We start from the raw sequence: 22,017 nt of genomic DNA on the forward strand, positions 1-22,017 counted from the left end.
TTTCCTTAGCTGTAAAATGAGGAGGTTGAGCTAGGTGATCCCTAAGGTCCATTTTTGACTTGAAAATTGTATGATGTAAATTAAACCCTGAGATTCTGAGTGTGTGTGTGGCAAGCAGAACCCTCAGGGGGAGGTGGAGAGTCAGAGAGAATAGGAGAAAAGAAGACTCCGGAGGGAAGCATCTCCTGCCCCAGAAAGACCAACAGAAGAGAAAGACTTTGACAGCATGGAGGTTCTCTGATCCTGGTCAGTTGCTTAAATTGTGCAAATTAAAAATAGGAGACGTGTGTCTGTGTCTATAAATAGGTTCCATAAGAGAGAGTGGAGACAATCATCACAAATGGCCTCAACAGAGCTTGGAGGGTTGGGGATGTTCTGGTCCCCGGAGTATACTCATGTGTAATTCATAACCATTTGTTCTCCTTTCCTACATTCCGTGAATCAAACTAGAGCCAAGAATAGAAAAGCAGTCAGAGCCCCCCAGGTCTAATCTTAGCCAGGATAGTATAAAACCACATCACACCAGGGCACAAAGGGAGTTCAGCTCACAGTCAGAGTCTGAAACTGCATCAGCTGGGCCTGTCTCTTAAGGATTGGGGTGTGACCACACGCAGTCTGACCCAGTTCCAATTCCCTGGCTGTCCCCTGGATCCTGACAGCTGTGTTTTCTAGGAGCCTCTCTGTGCTGTCAATTAAATCCAGCACACATGGATTGAGCACCTACTGGATACCAGACACAGAGGTGCTAGGGATGCTGAGATGAACAAATAGCTGTCCTTGTTTATGAAGGTTCTTCTCTCTCACCCAGTGTGAGAGAGACACCGACAAGGGAGCACTGTGAGAAGAGCTTTAACGCTTACCGCAGATCCTCATCCTCCCCACACTTTGCTTGTTCTGCCTCTAAATGTCTCTCACGTCTCCCTCTCTGCCCATCTTCCCTGCTATTCCACACTTGTCCAAGGTATCACCACCTCCCTGCTTGGCAACAACTGAGCTAGCTTTCCTGTTCCCACTTCTGCCCTCTTCCCAATGTAGTCTGTCCTCCCGCAAACACTCATTACCACCATCATTGTCATCACCATCACCATCACCATGATCACCACCTCCATCATTATCATCACCATCACCACCATCATCAGCAGCACCATTATCATCATCACCACCACCATCACCATCACCACCATCACCACCAACATCACCACCATCACCACCACCACCATCACCATCACCACCATCATCAGCACCATTATCATCATCACCACCACCATCACCATCACCACCATCACCATCACCACCAACATCACCACCATCACCATCACCACCATCATCAGCACCATTATCATCATCACCACCACCATCACCATGATCACCACCTCCAGCAAGATAATCTTGTCATCATCATCACCCCATCACCATTACCACCATCATCATCACCATTATCATCATCACCAGCAACATCACCACCATCATCATCACGACCACCACCATCACCACCATCATCATTGCCACCAACATCACCACCAACATCACCACCTCCACCATCACCATCACCACCGTCACCACCATCATCATCACCACCAACATCAACACCAACATCACCACCATCACCATCACCACCATCATCATCACGACCACCACCATCACCACCATCATCCTCACCATTATCATCATCACCACCAACAATGATCACCACCTCCAGCATGATCATCTTGTCATCACCATCACCCCATCACCATTACCACCATCATCATCACCATTATCGTCATCGCCACCAACATTACCACCATCATTATCACCACCACCACCACCATCACCACCATCATCATTGCCACCAACATCACCACCAACATCACCACCTCCACCATCACCACCGTCACCACCATCATCATCACCACCATCAACACCACCATCACCATCACCACCATCATCATCACCACCAACATCACCACCATCACCACCACCACCATCACCATCACCACCATCATCACCACCATTATCATCATCACCACCACCATCACCATGATCACCACCTCCAGCATGATCATCTTGGCATCATCATCACCCCATCACCATTACCACCATCATCATCACCACTGACATTACCACCATCATTATCACCACCAACATCAGCACCACCATCATCATTGCCACCAACATCACCACCAACATCACCACCTCCATCACCATCACCACCACCAGCAACATCAGCATTATCATCATCACCAGCAACATCACCACCATCACCATCACCACCATCATCATCACCATGATCACCACCTCCATTGTTATCATCTTATCATCACCATCATCATCACCACCATCATCAGCACCACCATCATCATCACCACCAACATCAGCACCATCATCACCACCACCACCATCACCACGATCACCACCTCCATTGTTATCATCACCACCACCATCATCATCATCCCACATTTTAAAGCCCCGCTATTTCTCTTGTAAAAGGATGAAAATCTTAGCATTTCCTCAATGAAACCCGTGAGTTCTGGCCTCTGCCTGTCCAGCCTCACCTTCTGTGGCTTTCCTCATTTCACTTTATCCTCAGCCCCCCAAGCTCACCCTGCTTCCTGTCTCTATGTAACCCTTACATATGCTGATCCTTCTGCCCAGGTCTGCTCAGAACAAATCCCTCACCTAGACCCGCTGGCCAGGAAGGACCCCCATCGCGGGCCCTCCTGGCATCTTGCACACCCACAGCACCCTCACATGTTAACTCCCATGATCGTGTGTCAGTGCTAGTGTTCTCCTGTAGACACCAAGCTCTACAGGTGATGTGAGAGTGGGACTTGTCCTCTCTTCTACCGCTAGAGTAATCCTAGGACATGTTACACACGCGGGTAAATTTTAGACTGAATATATTGCATCATGACGCACAGGAAGTCATAGAGCACCTCCCACCACTCACCCTCAGGGTGCGGCGTGGTGATGAAGGAGGGTGCTCTATCTCAATATCAGTGTGTAGGTGTGAGTAGGACTTGAACGGACAGATGAGTGAGAAAGGGCAGACAACGCAGCACAGGTAGCAGTGTGGGGCGATGAGTGAGCACGAGGTACCTTGAGCATTGCAGAGAGGCTGACTTGGCTGGGGCACACATGGCTAGCTGTCTTGAGAAGGGAGGGGAGAGAGTGGGCAAGCAACGAATGCTGGAGAGTGAAGCACATGGATGGAACTATCATAAAGGAGAACGCACTTCCTGAGACCCCTACGTGGGAGGTTGCCCTCTCTCCTTAGTGCGAGAATGTCTGATTCTACCTCTCAAGAGCTGACAGGACTTGTTTGTTTTAAACAGGGTCTTTATAAGGATGTAATTCTTCACTAGAAAATTCACCCTTTTAAAGAATAGAATCCGGTCACTTTTAGTATATGCATAAGATTGCAGACCAATCACTACTGTCCAATTCTAGAGCATCACCCCTGAAAGAAACCCAGGCCCATGAGTGGCCTCTCCCTATTTGCCCTCTCCTCAGCCCCTGGCACCTAATGTAGTTTCTGTCTCTATGGATTGGCCCATTTGGGAACTTACACGTTGCCTTTTGCGTTGGGCTTCTTCCATGTAACAGTGTTTCCAAGGCTCACACGTGTTAAAGCATCAGAACTTTGCTTCTCTTCATGGAGGCATCATATTCTACTGTATGGATGTGCTATATTTTGTTGATCCATTCAGCTGTGGATGAAAGTCTGCATTGTGTCCAATTTTTGTCCACCATGGATAATGCTGTTATAAACATTGGTGTAAAAGATGTTGTGTGGATGTGTTTTCACTCATCCTGAGTATATACCTAGGAGTTGAATTGGTAAATCACATGCTACCTCTATCTTTAATCTTCTGAGGAACTGCCAGACTGTCAGGCAGCTGCACCATTTTACAATTCCACTAGCAATGCGGGAGGGTTCCAATTTCTCTACATCCTCACCAACTCTTGTTATTATCTGTCTTTTTGATTATAGCCATTTTAGTGGATGTGAAGCGGAAACTCATTGAGGTTTTGATTTGCATTTTCTTAATGAATAATGATGCTAAACATCTTTTCATGTGTATGCTGGCTATTTGTGTATCTTCGCTGAATAAAGTCTATTCAAATCCCTTTGTCTACGTTTTAATTGGGTTGTTTGTATTTTTTGTTGTGTTAATGTGCTTTTATGTATTTTAGATACTAATTCCTTATCAGATATATTATTTGTAAAAATTTTGTCCCATTCTGTGAGAGTTTTTTCAATTTCTTGCTAGTGTCCTTTGTAGCACAAACTTTGCTTCAAATTGAACACAATTAAAAGTTTTTAAAATTTCAATAATGTACAGTTTACCTATTTCTTTTCTTCTGTTACTTGTGCCTTTGATGTCATATCTAAGAAACCATGCCTGATCCAAGATCACAAAGATTCACACCTTTGCTTTCTTCTAGGAATTAGTTCTTAAATATCGGTATGTGATGCATCTTGAGTTAATTTTGTATATGATGTGACGTCAGAGTCCAACTTCATTGTTTTTCCTGTGGCTGTCCAGTTCCTCCAACACGATTTGTTGAAAAGCCTATTCTTCCTTCATTGAATTGTGTTGACATCCTATTGAAAATCAACTGGCCATACATGTATGGGTATATTTCTGGGCACTTAATGCTTTTCCACTGATGTAGATATCTACCCTTATGCTGATAGTTTAATAGGAAGACTTTACTAAGGATAAGTTGAGGACTGAAGGAAATAATGTATAAGAGCACTTAATACCAGGCTCAAATAAATAAACACGAGCTCTTTTGTTACCGCTCCTGGTGATAGTGTCACTATGTACCCCAGAGTAGCCACCTTGAACTTTCACTGTTATTAGAAGATAATCAACTCAGAACTCAGACTAGAATATACCTAAGAATTCATAATCTAACTTCTTCACTCAAAACTAACCAAATAAATAAAAGAGACCACCACCACATACATACACACACATCCGCACACAGAAACACACATCTCACACACACACACACACACACACACACACACACCCCTTAAGCCAGAACTATTACCCGATTTACAAAAAATCACACAGCTATGGAGAAGCCAACATTAGAGTCCACATCTTCTGACAGTTGGTGTAATGCTCTTTGCACCATATCATACTATTTAGTATAGAAAATACGGCATGACCAAGCCTAGCATGCTTGCTGTAATTCCCAAATTAGTCTTAACTCTAGTTTATGAAATTATCTTCCTTGTTAAAACACAAAATAAAAGGTAATCCTTGAAGAATAAAACAATGAGACTTTAAAAGTCTATTATTTTTATAAACTAGCCCTGAGGTTTAAAAATGTACTAGAATGCAGTTCGTATTTATATTCATTTTCCCTGGTCTCTTAATATTTTGTTATTCTCTGGGGGTGGTGAAAATATAATAATAATGTAAAAACAAAAAATAGTAAGTATTTAAGTCTCTTTACAATCATTATCTCTAATCTTTTCTCCACATTCCTGTGTGGCAAATATTTTTATCCCCATTTTATGGTCGAGGAAGCTTATACTTCAAGGACTTAATCACACAAAAAGTAGTTGGAAAGAGGTGATATGCAGGGACTTCCCTGGTAGTCCAGTGGATGAATCCGTCTTCCCAATGCTGGGAGCTTGGGTTCGATCCCTGGTCAGAGAACCAGATCTCACAAGCTGCAACTAAGACACTGTGTAGCCAATAAAAAAGTGGCATTGAGAGTTTAGCCTCTGTGACTCCAAATTATAAGATTCTCTTTTTTCATTTGTTTTGACTGTGCCATTCAGTCTTTTTTTTTTTTTGGTCATAATTTTTTATTTTTTTTTTATTTATTTTTTTTTTAGTTTTTTATTTTTTAAATTTTAAAATCTTTAATTCTTACATGCATTCCCAAACATGAACCCCCCTCCCACCTCCCTCCCCATAACATCTTTCTGGGTCATCCCCATGCACCAGCCCCAAGCATGCTGCATCCTGCGTCAGACATAGACTGGCGATTCAATTCACATGATAGTATGCATGTTAGAATGTCATTCTCCCAAATCATCCCACCCTCTCCCTCTCCCTCTGAGTCCAAAAGTCCGTTATACACATCTGTGTCTCTTTCCCTGTCTTGCATACAGGGTCGTCATTGCCATCTTCCTAAATTCCATATATATGTGTTAGTATACTGTATTGGTGTTTTTCTTTCTGGCTTACTTCACTCTGTATAATCGGCTCCAGTTTCATCCATCTCATCAGAACTGATTCAAATGAATTCTTTTTAACGGCTGAGTAATACTCCATTGTGTATATGTACCACAGCTTGCTTATCCATTCATCTGCTGATGGACATCTAGGTTGTTTCCATGTCCTGGCTATTATAAACAGTGCTGCGATGAACATTGGGGTACATGTGTCTCTTTCAATTCTGGTTTCCTCGGTGTGTATGCCCAGAAGTGGGATTGCTGGGTCATAAGGGAGTTCTATTTGCAATTTTTTAAGGAATCTCCACACTGTTCTCCATAGTGGCTGTACTAGTTTGCATTCCCACCAGCAGTGTAGGAGGGTTCCCTTTTCTCCACACCCTCTCCAGCATTTATTGCTTGCAGATTTTTGGATCGCAGCCATTCTGACTGGTGTGAAGTGGTACCTCATTGTGGTTTTGATTTGCATTTCTCTAATAATGAGTGATGTTGAGCATCTTTTCATGTGTTTGTCCATTCAGTCTTAAAACGCTTAAAACAGGGAAGAGTTTTAACAGGTGGAATTACTGCCCTGGAAACAGGGAGCCGCAGTGGTGAAGCTCCTTCTAGAAATAGAAGCAGATGCCCCCTGAAAGAAAATAGATATGGAAGAGCCAGGCCATTTCTTTATAGAGATGTGCAGATTCCCCTCCACATTCACTTAGGTTCAGAAGCTCAGATGAAGAGGCAAAGATGAATAATTATTTATCAAGCATTTCCCTTTTATTCTGCAAGCATATATCATGAAATTGTCCCTGTTATCCAAGGCAAACTTCATTTATATGTCTTGACTTGAAATGGAAGGAATCGAGATTGAGAGAATGAGCAGTTAGGCACAGATTAGGTCATTTATCTGGAGAAGGGAGTGGCAACCCTCTCCAGTATTCTTGCCTGGGAAATCCCATGAACAGAGGAGCCTGGCGGGCTACAGTTAAAGGGAATGCAAAGAATCAGATATGACTTAGTGACTAAACTACCACCACCACCAAGCTATTTATGAGATTCTAAAGGGCATGTATAATATTAACAACCATATATAAATATGAACAAAGGCAGCTAACATTTATTAAGCACTTAATTATTTCCAGACACTGTACTAGCATGCTATACACATTTACACTCAGTTCTTATACCAACTAAGAGAGATCAATTCTATCATCTTCATTCTACAGATGGAGAACCAGGGCTCAGAGGGGTTAAAGCCAAGGTTACACAAGTTTACCACTCCAGAACCTAAGCTGTGAGCCTCTCACACACTGTTTCAGCCTTTGTGCACGGTGGGGCTGGTAATATCACCTTTGTGTAGGGTGGGGCCGGTATATCCAGAGTTCAGTCCCCAATTACCTTTGCAGAAAGAAACAGTTCTCCTTTAGAAAAACTTCTTTATCTCAGAGCTTGAAATTGTTTGCATCACAGATGGAGTTGAAAATAAACCAAAGGCAGCAATAGAGGGTGGATAAATATTTTGAGTTTGGACTGGACAGCTTTTGAAAATGATGGCATAGACGCATATGTTAATGATTCACAAAGGAAACTGTGATCTATGTTAATAACACACATTATAACTGAAAAAAAAGAATAAGGTATTTCAGGGAGGAGAAAGGGCAGATGTCAAGTGTTTAGGGTGGAGAATACTTGGCAGATTCAAGATACACACTTTAAAAATCTACACATTTATGCACTACATCTGGGGGAAAGACGCTACTTTATGTTAGGCTTGTTGTTATACTATAGGAAGACAAGGATGAATATCGCAGATTCTGTCCATGGACAGAGCTTAGTGGTAAAGATAAACGATATGATAAAGACATAAACAGAAATGCCTTGAGGGCAGAAGAAGCAGTGAGAGCATCATAAAGAAGCTCATATTCAAGTTGAGTGTAGAAGGTGAGCAGCTCCTAGGGCACCGGAGTGGTAGTGTCTTCCCGCAGAAGGAGCATGGTATGGAAAAGCACCAGAAGGAGAGAAAGGTGTGGCCCCCGAGAGGACATGGGGCTCCTTGTCAGCGCGGGGTGGGGGGGCTGGCACCGAGGCAGCGTTCAGGCTGGGAATGGTTCGCTAGATCCTGTGCAAAAGTCTGGACGCCATAGTCTCAGCGGGGGCCAAAGATTGGGGGTTAGGCAAAAGCAATATTTAAGAGGGAATGGTGGTGGCTGTATGCGGTCTGAGCTATGAAACAGTGGTGGGTAGAGAATTGAGGAAATTGTAATATTCTAAGGAAGAGGTGATGAGCTTCTCAACTCAGCCAGTGGCAGCAAGACTGGAGAGGAAGGGCCATGGGTAAGACATGTGTATCTTTAAGAGCTGTCAGCCATGCTGACAGTAAGAGAGAACATGTAAATACCACTTGGTAACCCAGAGCCCAAGATACCGTCCTTCCTCAAGATACCAATTGCAGTCTGATAAATCTGTGTTTGTCTGTTTCTCTGTAGGTGTGTGTGTGTGTGTGTGTGTGTGTGTGTGTGTATAACAGAGAGGGACAATATTTTATCTATGTCTATATCTACACCTGTATCTGTATAGGTATCTATATGTCTGTATCTATGTGCTACTATCAACCCACCCCCCATCCATCCATCCAAAATGATCACAATCTGAAGTCCTTGTCATTGTGCAGTGATGCATCTGCCCAGTCATGGGAGGACACACTGTGACTCAACACCGCCAATGAGAAGATACCCAGGTGCACACAAGACCTGCAGGGAGGGTCCCCAGTGTCTGCAGATGTGACCGGAAACACACTGAGCTATTTGTCATCCTTTAATAGACTCATGTGGGTCCTGCCATTTTCTCTGGGTCATTTCAGCATTTCTAGTGAGATTGTTATACATTTTTGTGTTTATCTGTGTATTCATAATCTCCAACAATGGTTAGATAGATGATAGAGAGAGAGAGACTCATATGCCACAGATACGTGTTTGAAAATTGAACAAAGCTCTCTTGTCAATATAGGTGGAAGCGCTTAAAGTCATTTCCAAATGTTCATATATATATATATATATATATATATATATATATATATATATAAGTTATGATGGAGACAGAGGAGGGCCATAATGGTGTTGCCAAATTCAATTCAGATTGAAAAGAAAATGAGAAGTGTTGAGCGCCTCCCTTTGCCAGCTTGGTGCTGGTAAGACCAGGATGACTGAGTGGCCCCACACTCCGCAGCAGGACCTTCCCTGGAGAAGCTGACTGACCAGGAGGTGGTTTCATTCACGGTGGGCATCACCATGAGGGAAGAGGCGGTGGGAGGACCTTCGAAGCAGAGGAAACAGAGAATGCAAACATGAATATTGTGTTTGGGGCACTGATAGGAGGTTAAACAGAGAGGCGACACAATATAATGGAAGGAATTCTGTCATTTATTGACCACACAATTTTTGGCAATTTACTTACCCCTCCCCATGCCTCAATTTCTTCATTTTTAATAGTGAGAATATTTGTTCTATCTATCTCATAATTAGAGAAAAAAGTCATGAGATAATGCATATGTAAACTATTTGAAACAAATCATATGTTAATAAGCAATACCTAGTGTTGTAGTGGTGTAGTTGCTCAGTCATGCCTGACTCTCTGCAACCTCATAGACTGCAGCCCACCAGTCTCCTCTGTCCGTTGGATTTTCAAGGCAAGAATACTGGAGTGGGTTGCTGTTTCCTTCTCTAGGGGATCTTCCCAACCCAGGGATCAAACCCACGTCTCCTGCAGTACAGGTGGATTCTTTACCGCTAAGCCACCTGGGAAGCCCTAATACCTATTATTACATATTATGTATTAATAATGGTGCCGTGCTTGAAAACAGAAAAACTTTTCCTTTCTCCCATTTTACTGTCTGTGTTTCCTGTCTTGCTGGCAACCTTCACCCTTCACGCTGTCCTTATCTTTCCTCCTTTGTGGAAAGTGACAGAGGAGAGTGTGGGCCTGCAGAGGGTGTAGGGGGCAGTGCCTGGGGCTTGGTGAAACATTGGGGTCAACCTCCAGGATTCCACTCCAGGAGGCTCCCTCCTAGTGGGGGCAGGCACTGTCCACGCAGTTGGGAAAAGAGGATATCCCCCAAATATCTGTAGAATTTTGCCAATATCTCCTAACCCAGCACCTTTTAAATTATCAGACAAACACATATGGAAATAGTAGCTCTGAATTGGGGGCTGTACTGAGCGAACCATCCTTGGACATCACAACTTCAATGTCCTAAATCATCCTCCTTTGATCAGCTGTGCCCCCCACCCTCCTGCCTCAGCTGTGTCCACCTTACAATAAGTGAGACGCTTGGGTCTCGAAAAAGAGTACTTCAGACAGCCTAACCCATCCAAATAAGTGGATGTTATTCTGAGAATATTCTGGAAGGTGCACTGAAGTTGTTGCTTTATAAAAATGAGAAAAAAGTATTGACATTTCTAAGCCAGGAATGATTTTTTAACAAGCTGGAAAATACTGAAAAAACAAGTAGCAGGGTTTTCTCAAGAGAGTGCAATGTAGTTAGAAAGTACACTATTCTTTCCCAGTGTGTGTTTTGGTAAAATATGTGCAATGAAATTTCAGACCAATTCCTAATGCAGAAATAATCTAAAACGTGGCAGATTTATAAGCCAGGTACATTTTATTTATTTGATAATGTGGATTCCCTTATGATGGCAAATGTTCTCCATGTTACTTATGGCTTCTCCTTGAAAAAGACTTACCTCTATGGTCTCAGCAGCATAAAACTCTAGGCTGCAGGGTTTTCTGGATCAAGCATCAGCTATAACTCTCTTCCGCCACTGACCCAGGTGGTTTGGAATCTCCTAGGACTCTACCTGTTTGCTAATTCATAATTCATAATTAAACTGGCTGTTGGAATAAATCAGCATAGATATAAGCTTGGAGCTCCTCTCTCTGCCGACCTTTCTTTTATTTTGAGAATCTGAAAGAAAATTGAGAAGAAAGCTTTCAGTATCAGAAATCCTCCATTAGAAGCTTTGCTCCACCCCTCTTAGTTTTCAGATTTGTTCAATGGGTTTTGGGAACTTTCTTTCAAAGAGGAATTAAGCAGGTACCCACATCAGCCTTGTGCCAGACACTGCGGAATAGAGGTGGATGTCATTCCACCCTTATCTTTCAGCACCTCACTCTAGGTAAAGAGACAGGCATAGACATGGGTGGGGTGGGGGTGAAGAAGGAAAGAGTTGGATGAATTGGAAGATGAAGATTGACATAAATACGCTACCGTGTGTAAAGCAGAGAGCTAGTGGGAAGCTGCTGCACTTCAGGGAGATCTGCTCAGTGCTCTGTGATGGCCTAGAGGGGTGGGGTCGGGGAGGGGTGGAAGGGAGGCTCAAGAGGGGAAATATACACATAGCCGATTCACACTGTTGTAGAGCGGAAACTAACACAACATTGTAAAGCCATTACACGCCCATTAAAATGTGTTTACATATATTTTAAAAAATAAACTGAGGATACAAGAGCGTGAGACAGGTGTAAAATAATCAACTGTAAGGAGAATACATCCAGCTCCTTTGCTAGGGGAGTCGGGGGATTCTCTTCTCAGGATGTGGGAAGAGGTGTGGGAAAACTGCCAAGGGGAAGTGACCTTCGATGCCCCGTGAAAGATGAGCTGTGTGTTTTCAGATAGGGAAGAGAAGAGGAAAAGCGAAGGGGCGATCAGAGAGGGAAGTGTGATGAGACTGGTGCACACAGGTAGACAGGAACTCTTCAAAGTACTTCGTATTTTTCCTTTGCCTCTACTTTTCCATCCACCGTCAGTAACGCCTGTCTCTTCAGTCACTGCTTCCTCAGAACGCCACCCTCACACACACACACACACACACACACACACACACACACCTGCCTCCTGCTATGACCAGACCTTATACAGAACTGCTTCCGGGAGTGCCCTGAACGTGTTGTGTTAATGGTCACATTCCTTGCTGAATCAAGCGTAATAAACTGAAGTAAACTGAAATTACGATGGAGAATAATATCCATCGTCAAAACGTGCTATTTGAATACATGTGAGGCTGATGCCTCCTTTTCTGCAAAGAATCCTTCTCATATGTGTCTTTTCTCCTCTGTCTCTTTCCAGTCCCTCCCCAGATCATGAACATCTCCTCAGATGTCACCGTGAACGAGGGGAGCAGCGTGACCCTGCTGTGTCTCGCTATCGGCAGACCGGAGCCCACGGTGACGTGGAGACACCTGTCAGTCAAGGGTAAGGCATTTCCCTGGAGAAAGTTTTCGGAGTTGGTACAGTGAAGCCTTGCTTCTAAAGCACAGCAGAACTTGAGGAGTCAGAAAACAATGCTGTGTTTGTAGCGCAGTGATGGAAGAGCAAGGAGACCACATGCGTCTGTCGCTGGAATTCTGAAGGATTTATAGAGAACATTTACTCACTCATTTCCCCAGGCCCTTTCGTGACCTTCCTTAGAAGCTTTTTGTTTTCCCAACTATGAAGGGCAGAGGTACCGTTAAGAGTAACTTATAACAAAGACACTAATGTCTCAAGGCGGAGATGCACTCGCCAAAGGGTGGTCTGTCCTTTCTTGAAGTAGAATGCTAGAAAGTGCACTGAAAATGTTGGTGTTTTTGTACATCTAGGAGGGAAAGGATCTCCTTCTCAGTGTTTTTAGAACATTTACCCAGAGTGGTAGAAAGGTGATAGAGAGGGTTAAGTACTCTCGCGCCTGCTGTGCTGGGAACTCGGTGATTGGTATTAAGACTTTAGCTGTGGTCATCTCCAACTTAATAGGGAGGGACCCTGAAGAACAGCGGATCTTATCCTCTTGGAAATAAAACTTGCTCCGAGTTGAACTTGAAGATATGGGCAAAGAGCCGCTTGGTGTATTTACCCTGTTAACAGAAACTATGATAAATTCTATAAATTATATAAGAAACAAGTGCTCTCTCAGGCATTAGAAAATCTTAAAGTGAAACCCAGTGAAAAGGAAAATGTGTGGAGTGTGCCTGTGTGTGATATAAAAATAATATAAATCTAGAGGAAAACCTAAGAATAAATCTAAGGAAAGTTGAACTAGACAAGGACTTGCTAGGTCACTAAAAGCTCTAAGTGTAAGAGAAAAAAGATAAATGTGTTTTGTATTATTTTTCTGTGGTTCCCATAATGAAGTACTGCAGACCTCATGGCTTAAACAACAGAAATGTGTTTCCTTGTAGTTCTGGAGGCGGGATGCCTGTGATCAGGGTGTAGGCAGGGTTGTCCCTTTGGCGACCTGGGAGGCGAGGTCTGTCTGTGCCTCTCCTCAAGCTTCTAGTCCTCTTCCGGCATCTTTGGTGTCTCCCAGCTTGTAGGTGTATCAGCCCCTCCCTGATGTCACTGCCACATGGCTGTCTTCCCGTGTGCACCTCCCCGGGTCAGATTTTCCCTTGTTATAGGAACACCAAACATACTGGGTTGGGGATGTTCTTTTATGACCTCATATAATCTTAGTTGGGCTTTCCTGGTGGATCAGAAGTAAATAATCCACCTGCAATGCAGGAGACGTGGGTTTGATCCTTGAATTGGGAAGATCCCCTGGAGGAGGGAATAGCAACCCACTCCAGTATTCTTGCTTGGAGAATCCCACAGAAGGAAAAGTATGTGGGGTTGCAAAGAGTTGGGCATGATTGAGTGACTGAACAATCAGTTCAGTTCAGTTGCTCAGTTGTGTCCGACTCTATTGAACAATAAATTATCTTAATTACCTCTGTAAATTCCCTATTTCCAAATAAGGTCACTTTCTGAAACATTGGGACTAGGTATTGTTTATTTCTTTATTTTGGTGGGAGTGGGGATGAAATTCAGCTCATAACTGGGTTCATCAAAATTAAAAGCACCATTGAGTAAACAAAAAGACAAATCAAATACTAGGTGAAAACCTTTGCCATACACATAGCTGACAAAGATTTTACATCTACACTATGTGAAGAATTCTTATAATGCTAACAACTGACCTCGAAGTGAACAAAACATTGAAACAGACAATTCACAAAAGAAGATACATGAATGGAATAAGCCCATGAAAATATGCTAAACGTATCTGTCTTAGAAATGAAAATTAAACCATAATGGAACTCTACTACACAAATACTAGAATGACAGAAATTGAAAAGACAGACCATATCAAGAGTTGGTGGGACTGTGGAGCAACTGAACTCTCATACCTTGACTCTGGGACTGTGAAATGGTATTGCTACCTAACTCAGGTTTGGCTGCTCACCTCCAAAAGCCAGTAATTTGAGAGACAAGCATCAGTAGAAAGGAAAGATGCTTTAATCAGAAAAGCCAGCCATCTGGGGAAATGGTGGGCTTGGGTCCAGAGACCAACCCTGAGGGTTCTATGGGCTAGGAGAGTTTTTAAGGGGAAGAAGGGGGAAGAATCAGTGAGTCTTCAAGGTGGGAGTCTGGGTTCTACATCTCCATTGTGTATGGACTGGCTGACTCTCTCTTCAGTTGTCTTGCCCCTGCATGATCTGCTTGTAGGATTGCTTGATGGCGGAAGGGAGGAATCTTAGAGGCAGAGAGTTGGTCTTCTTTTTATCTAAGAAAAGAGTCAGCAGGTCAGAGGAGGCATGGTTTACATTCAGGAGAGCACAGGTCCCGAGTTAGGTTAAACTGCCTGATGATCTCACTAATATAATGAAATGGGCAAACAGGAAAGAGACTAAAGAGCTGCATTCTCCATAGTATCAACGCTATGGGAAACTGTTTGCACCTTGCTATAAAGTTAAACATGCTCTTAGCATATGACCCAGCAATTCCACGTCTAGGAATTCACCAGAGATAAATGAAAACCTATGTCTACAGATATGCACTGTACACAAATGTTCGTAGCAGCTTTATTTGTAATAGCTTCAAACTAGAAGTAAGCCAGAACCCTCAACAGGTAAAATAGCTAAATCGTAGTAAATTTAAGCAGCAGATGGCTTCTCAGCAATTAAAAGGAACAAATCATTGATACATGTAAGAAAATGGATGAGTCTCAAAAACATTATGCTAAAGAAAAAAGTAAAAAATTAGACACTGATATCATTCATATGAAATTCTACAACAGGTAAAAATTAATCTAGAGTGACTGAAATCAAGTCAATGATTATGTAGGGTAGGGATTTTTAATAATTATCTACAAAGGGGTACAAGGGGCATTTTGGGGGATGATGAAAATATTGAGCAGGGTGGTTGTTATATTGCTTCTTAAATTTGCAAAAAGTAATCAATGCTATGCTGAAAATAAGTGCATTTCATTGTATGTGAATTAAATCCCAATAAAACTTAAAAACTAAACACACACAGATATAGGAAATAATAACCCTAAAGTGCCCCCCTAGTTTGGAACATTAACTATCTGAGAAGCACTTACAAATGGACACTGGATTTTTTTACCAGGATCGTTGTTCAAAATTTCACTATTTATGTTCTCCATGTGCATTGAGAACACATATTTCAGCACCTGCCTTGGTATAGGGAAAGATAATGATAATAAATCCCCAGACACCCTTTGCGTAAAGACTTCAGATATTGAAATCCAAAATGTCAATATTGTAAAGTAATATTAACAAGAATATTAAAAAAATCATAATGGGTATGAGGAAGCTCAACTTTAATATAAATACAGTGGTAGCTTGTGTCCCCAAAGATACAGGCCTTGTGGAAATTTTGCTGTAAGTCAGGGAGAATTTTGATTTATGTTATATACAAAAATATGTCTAACCATCAGACCAGCTTCTACGTATTTGGTAAAATCACATGTCTTTATAAATGCTTGAAATCCCAGAAAGCATTTATTTGGTCCTAAACACACAGTTCTATCAGCCTAGGAATCTCTTGAAAGGCACTTTGATTTTATGGAAATGTTTTAAAGCAATTCTTTATAATGGCTTTGCGGTAAAGTTTGTTTCCCGCTTAAAATACAGAAGATTCAACCACATTCTTAATCTTTTATATAACACAGTATTTGGAATTCAGCCTCAAAAACAAAAGAATATTAAACTTACATTTTCTCTCTCGCCTTTAAGTCTCCCAGCCCATGTTCAACTTTCAAATTCCCTTTTGTCTTTCCCTTGCTGTGGCCTTCACTTTGCTGTCTCTTTTTCCTTCCATTCTCTTCCCCCTCCCAATGACATTTCAACATATAAACTCACAGCATTGTTTCCTGAGTTTGAAAAGCACTAGAACCTGGGAGATTTGCCCATTTCAAATTTGCACCTGCAGGTGACCACCAATATTTACTTTTAGAAGGACACTCCTTCTCACTTGGAGTTAAGGCAACTTTGGGAAGTTGTTTGTAAAGGTTTAGAAGAGCAGCCAATACAATTTGAACATCAAATAGCATTTTTAGAGCAACTGATTGTTTAGTTCATCCAGCAAGAGTAAGAAATAGAAGTTGTAATGGCGTTTCCTTTGAAATTCCAACAAAATCACACCAGAGAACATAGATTACTGGACAGCTATGTTCCTAAATGTTAATGCAATGTTTGAAAATGATTGTTTAAATTTGGGTACTATATACAAGAATGAATACCCAAGTTCCATTTAGAAAAAGAATATTTTAATGACCAGATTATTAAAGATTAAGAATTGTGGTTATGGTTTAAGATGACAGACTAAGTACATGCCAATCTCAAGAATTCATTTGAATCAGTTCTGATGAGATGGATGAAACTGGAGCCTATTATACAGAGTGAAGTAAGCCAGAAAGAAAAACACCAATACAGTATACTAACACATATATATGGAATTTAGAAAGATGGCAATGACGACCCTGTATGCAAGACAGGAAAAAAGACACAGATGTGTATAACGGACTTTTTGGACTCAGAGGGAGAGGGAGAGGGTGGGATGATTTGGGAGAATGGCATTCTAACATGTATACTATCATGTAAGAATTGAATCGCCAGTCTATGTCTGACGCAGGATACAGCATGCTTGGGGCTGGTGCATGGGGATGACCCAGAGAGATGTTATGGGGAGGGAGGTGGGAGGGGGGTTCATGTTTGGGAACGCATGTAAGAATTAAAGATTTTAAAATTAAAAAAAATAAAAAACTAAGAAAAAATCAAATTAATTTTAAAAAAAGAAAAAAAAGAAAATATAGAAGAAAAGGTAAAGGTGAATAAACTCATGATCACGCTAGAGAATGGGAAGCATTTGTGGATATGAAACTATGAGGAATCTCTGAAATATAAAAGGTGTGTAGGGACTTCCTGGAAGTCCAGTGGTTAAGGCTTTGCTCCCACTGCAGAGGGCACGGGTTCCATCCCTGGTCAGAGAGCTAAGATCCCACACACCTCATGGCCAAAAAACCAAAACGTAAAACAGAAGCAATATTGTAAAAATCCAATAATGACTTTAAAAAATGTTCCATATCAAAAAAAAAAAATCTTAAAAGAAATTACATAGACACAATAAACGAAAATTTCAGCTCAAAACACAGAAATACGATCTATGCCTGAAATGATAGCTGAAAAAGGCAGAGTTTTAGGTCATACTGCTGGTAAATGTTAAAAATTGACTGGGGCTGAGGGTGGGCAGGCAAGGGAGGCCTGGTGGCATTTGCCAGTTTCCATGGTATCCATGTTCCCATCATTGCCACTTTCCTTGGAGCCCCTTTAAACTAACTTGATTTTTTAGGTATTTTTCAGGTTTTTATTTCCTAATTTTAGGTTTTCATATTTTAGGTTTTTATTTTAGATACTTATTGGATTTATTTTAGGCATTTATTGGATATACTAGAGAATGTGGCACTTGTTTAACAGACTTCACACACATGGAAATATGTTCTGAGTGACCTGCAGCTTAGAAACTAGGATCATGCTGGAATCCCAGGCCAGGGAGAAATGGGCAGGTCCCGGAACAGGCCATCAAAGTGGACAGGCAAGGGGCCAGTGTGTTTGGGATACATGGTGGGACAGGTGGGTTCCAACCCCAGGCTGTGAGGTTGGAAGGAGGGTCTTCTTTCTGGGTGCCATGTAACTCGCTGCAGTGCCTCCATTCCTGGTCCCATTTCCAGTGCATGTTTGGGAGGGCCAGATGTTTGGGAGGGATAATAAAGTCTTATTTTCTGTGTCCTCTCCATGGAAGTTTTAAGATGACTGCTATTAACCTGTGAGTGAATTGCTGCTACATCAGCTCATATACAGTAATACCTCAGGGAGCAAGAGAGTGAGCACTTCCACAGAAGTGAGTTCTCCAGGTAACCGAAGCTGACTCCTTTATGCCTTAACGTGAGTGGTCATTGATGGAAGCAGTTTAAAAATGTATTACGGGCTTCTCTGTTTTCTTGAGTAGAGTGGGAGTCGTTTGGCCTCCTTTTAAAAACTGTAATGACATTGTACATATCAATTGTTTGCGCCTCAGTGTTTGAGGTCTGGATAACGACTAACACAGCCCAAAATACTATTTAAATTGTTGTTTCTGATTTTGATAGTTCTTCTATCTCTCCTTCCTTCTCTCGTATCAGAATTGTCAACGCTTCCTAAAGCCATGTGCGCCTTTTAACATCTGCATTTTTTTCTATCTACTTCTCTTTATCACTCTTTTTTTATAAACTGTAATAAGGAGGAGGAATTGTTCCTAACCTTCTTTACATATTGTGCGTTTTGGTCCAGAAATGCCAAATCTTTTAAGAGATGGCACAACTTTGAGTCCTTGGCTTGATTATACAACTTTGAGCTTCATGGCATGTCAATTTTGCTGTATTTAAGGGAGAGTTATTCTGTGGATAACAGCTCAGAATTGCAAATATGACATGTGAATGATATGGTAACTTTAAGGAATGTCTGTGTTGATTTGAAGACTGTGTTCCATAAATCTGAAATTTGAACTTTTGAATGTATTCCCGGTGGCTCAATGTTAGAGAATCCGCCTGCGATGCAGGAGACTCAGGTTCAATCCCTGGGTCAGGCAGATCCCCTGGAGAAGGGAATGCAACCCACTCCAGTATTCCTGCCTGGAGGATCCCATGGACAGAGGAGCCTGACAACCTATAGACCATGGGGTCGCAAAGAGTCTGACACGGCTTACTGACTAACACTTTCACTTTCATTTCAATTTGGTATGCTAGAAAAAGTACTGAATTAATGTAGCAATCTTTTTTTTTTTTAAAGTATTGTAATCTCAGTTAAGAATTTAACTGAAAATATAAAACCCAAGTGATTTCTATATAATAAATTGAACTGTAAAGATAACTTGTGTGTGATTCTGAATTCACAGATAAGTATTTTTAATTCCTCCTTTAAAAAAAGAAGTGCACATAACCAAGTTGATGAGTCCTGACTAAGAATGACGTGGTGTGGGAGGGCATTCTCTGAAGAAAGACTTTGAGCTTTCAAGAATAAGTAATAGCTTTGTCTCTGCAACATAACATAATCTTTATTTTTAATTTCTTAAATTTTATTGGAGGTATAGTGGCTTTACCAAGAAGGCAATGGCACCCCACTCCAGTACTCTTGCCTGGAAAAATCCCATGGATGGAGGAGCCTGGAAGAGTGCAGTCCATGGGGTCGCTGAGGGTCAGACATAACTGAGCAACTTCACTTCCACTTTTCACTTTCATGCATTGGAGAAGGAAATGGCAACCCACTCCAGTGTTCTTGCCTGGAGAATCCCAGGGACGAGGGAGCTTGGTGGGCTGCCGTCTGTGGGGTCGCACAGAGTTGGACATGACTGAAGTGACTTAGCAGCATAGTGGCTTTACAATGTTGTTAGACAACTGTACATTTTATATTGAATCAAGAACAAAAGACTTTAAAAATCAAGCAAAACATAAAAGCTAAAAACATTAAAAGTAAAAAAAAATAAATTTATTGTAAAAGGGATAAATAATAAAGAATCAGTTCAGTTCAGTTCAGTCGCTCAGTTGTGTCTGACTCTTTGCGACCCCATGAATCGCAGCACGCCAAGCCTCCCTGTCCATCACCAACTCCCGGAGTTCACTCAGACTCACATCCATTGAGTCAGTGATGCCATCCACCCATCTCTACCTCTGTCGTCCCCTTCTCCTCCTGCCCCCAATCCCTCCCAGCATCAGAGTCTTTTCCAATGAGTCAACTCTTTGTATGAGGTGGCCAAAGTACTGGAGTTTCAGCTGTAGCATCATTCCTTCCAAAGAAATCCCAGGGCTGATCTCCTTGAGAATGGACTGGTTGGATCTCCTTGCAGTCCAAGGGACTCTCAAGAGTCTTCTCCAACACCACAGTTCAAAAGCATCAAATCTTCGGTGCTCAGCCTTCTTCACAGTCCAACTCTCACATCCATACATGACCACTGGAAAAACCATAGCCTTGACTAGACGGACCTTTGTTGGCAAAATAATGTCTCTGCTTTTGAATATGCTATCTAGGTTGGTCATAACTTCTCTTCCAAGGAGTAAGCGTCTTGTAATTTCATGGCTGCAGTCACCATCTGCAGTGATTTTGGAGTCCCAAAAAATAAAGTCTGACAGTTTCCAAAGAATAAAGACCTTTTAATCTAAAATGAAAGCAAGTAAATTAAGCTAAGGAATAAGTGTTAAGTACACATATCCTGGGGCTTCCCAGGTGGCGCTAGAGGTAAAGAACCTGCCAATGCAGGAGAGATGGCGGTTAGACTTCTGGGTCTAGAAGATCCCCTAGAGAAGGGCATGGCAACCTACTCCAGTATTCTTGCCTGGAATATCCCATGGACAGAGGACCCTGGAGGGCTACAGTCCATGGGGTCGCAGAGTTTAGACATGACTGAAGCGACTTAGCAAGGATGCACATATCCTGGTGGGGGGCGGGGTGTGGGGGTGGGTGCAGCTTTGTTCTGGATATGACAGTGCTAGACAAGTGAATTCCATCTAAGGTATAATTCCAGCAAAATCCTCATCCTTCGTCCCGACCTGGCTGAGCAGGTCTGTCTCTCTCCTGTTCTCTCTGCCAGGTGTTGAGGTTAGCAGATATACTGGTCCCAGAATGTTTCTACTCCAACTCTTATTTTTCATCCTGGATGTCCTTGAGAAGAAAGGCTTAAAAGAAATTACCAAGTCCCTCACATTCCAAATAAAGGAAGTGCCAACTCATACTCGTGTATAAGTATCAACTCCTCGTGGCTGGCAGGGTTAGCTTCTACATTGTTGTTATACAGTCACTCAGTCATGTCTGACTCTTTGTGACGCCATGAACTGCAGCATGCCAGGCTTTCCTGTCCTTCCCTACCTCCCGGAGTTTGCTCAAACTCATGTCCAATGAGTTGATGATGCCATCCAACCATCTTATCCTCTGTTTCCCTCTTCTCATCCTGCCCTCAATCTTTCCCAACATTGGAGTCTTTTCCAGTGAGTCAGATCTTGGCATCAGGTGGCCAAAGTATTGGAGCTTCAGCTTCTAGATAGAGCTAGCCTTCAGATTCTTATAACCTGGGATTGAAATCTGGCCCAAGCAGTTAACTACCTGAGTGACTTTAGAAAGATCATATCATCTCCAGGATCCCCAATCTCCTAGACTGTAGAATGGGGCTATTTATGCCAACTTCCTCAGATGATCACCAGGACCACAAGACAGAATGAATGGAAGGCTTATAATTACACTGGACACACATACATGAGTTGCCAACAGTGTTCTAAATTGCCATTGTGCCATGTTTTAATTTAAATTTATTCTTAGAATCCTTGTAACTTACAGCCATCCTGAGAGCTGGTTATGTTAACATCATGCTTACTGTATGTCAAGCCCTGTTATACACTTTACATGTTTTAGCTAATTTACTGCCCCAGTAGCCCTGAAAGGAAAGTGCTAATATTTATAATTATGCCTTTTTTATTATGCATTATTATGCCTACCTCTGTCTTTGTCTCTTA

General features: G+C 42.1%; 1 protein-coding gene across 3 annotated transcripts in view; it reads left to right on the plus strand.

Moving 5' to 3' along the window:
• Positions 1-22,017, plus strand: part of OPCML (opioid binding protein/cell adhesion molecule like) — a 1,044,992-nt gene that overhangs the window by 927,595 nt on the left and 95,380 nt on the right. For all 3 annotated transcript variants that reach the window (XM_042238243.2, XM_042238245.2, XM_042238246.2), the window contains exon 4: positions 12,291-12,416. In XM_042238243.2, the coding sequence (XP_042094177.2) occupies positions 12,291-12,416 (126 nt within the window). The remainder of the gene's footprint in view (positions 1-12,290; positions 12,417-22,017) is intronic.

The sequence above is a fragment of the Ovis aries genome, chromosome 21 (genome assembly GCF_016772045.2).
Source record: "Ovis aries strain OAR_USU_Benz2616 breed Rambouillet chromosome 21, ARS-UI_Ramb_v3.0, whole genome shotgun sequence".
NCBI lineage: Eukaryota > Metazoa > Chordata > Mammalia > Artiodactyla > Bovidae > Ovis > Ovis aries.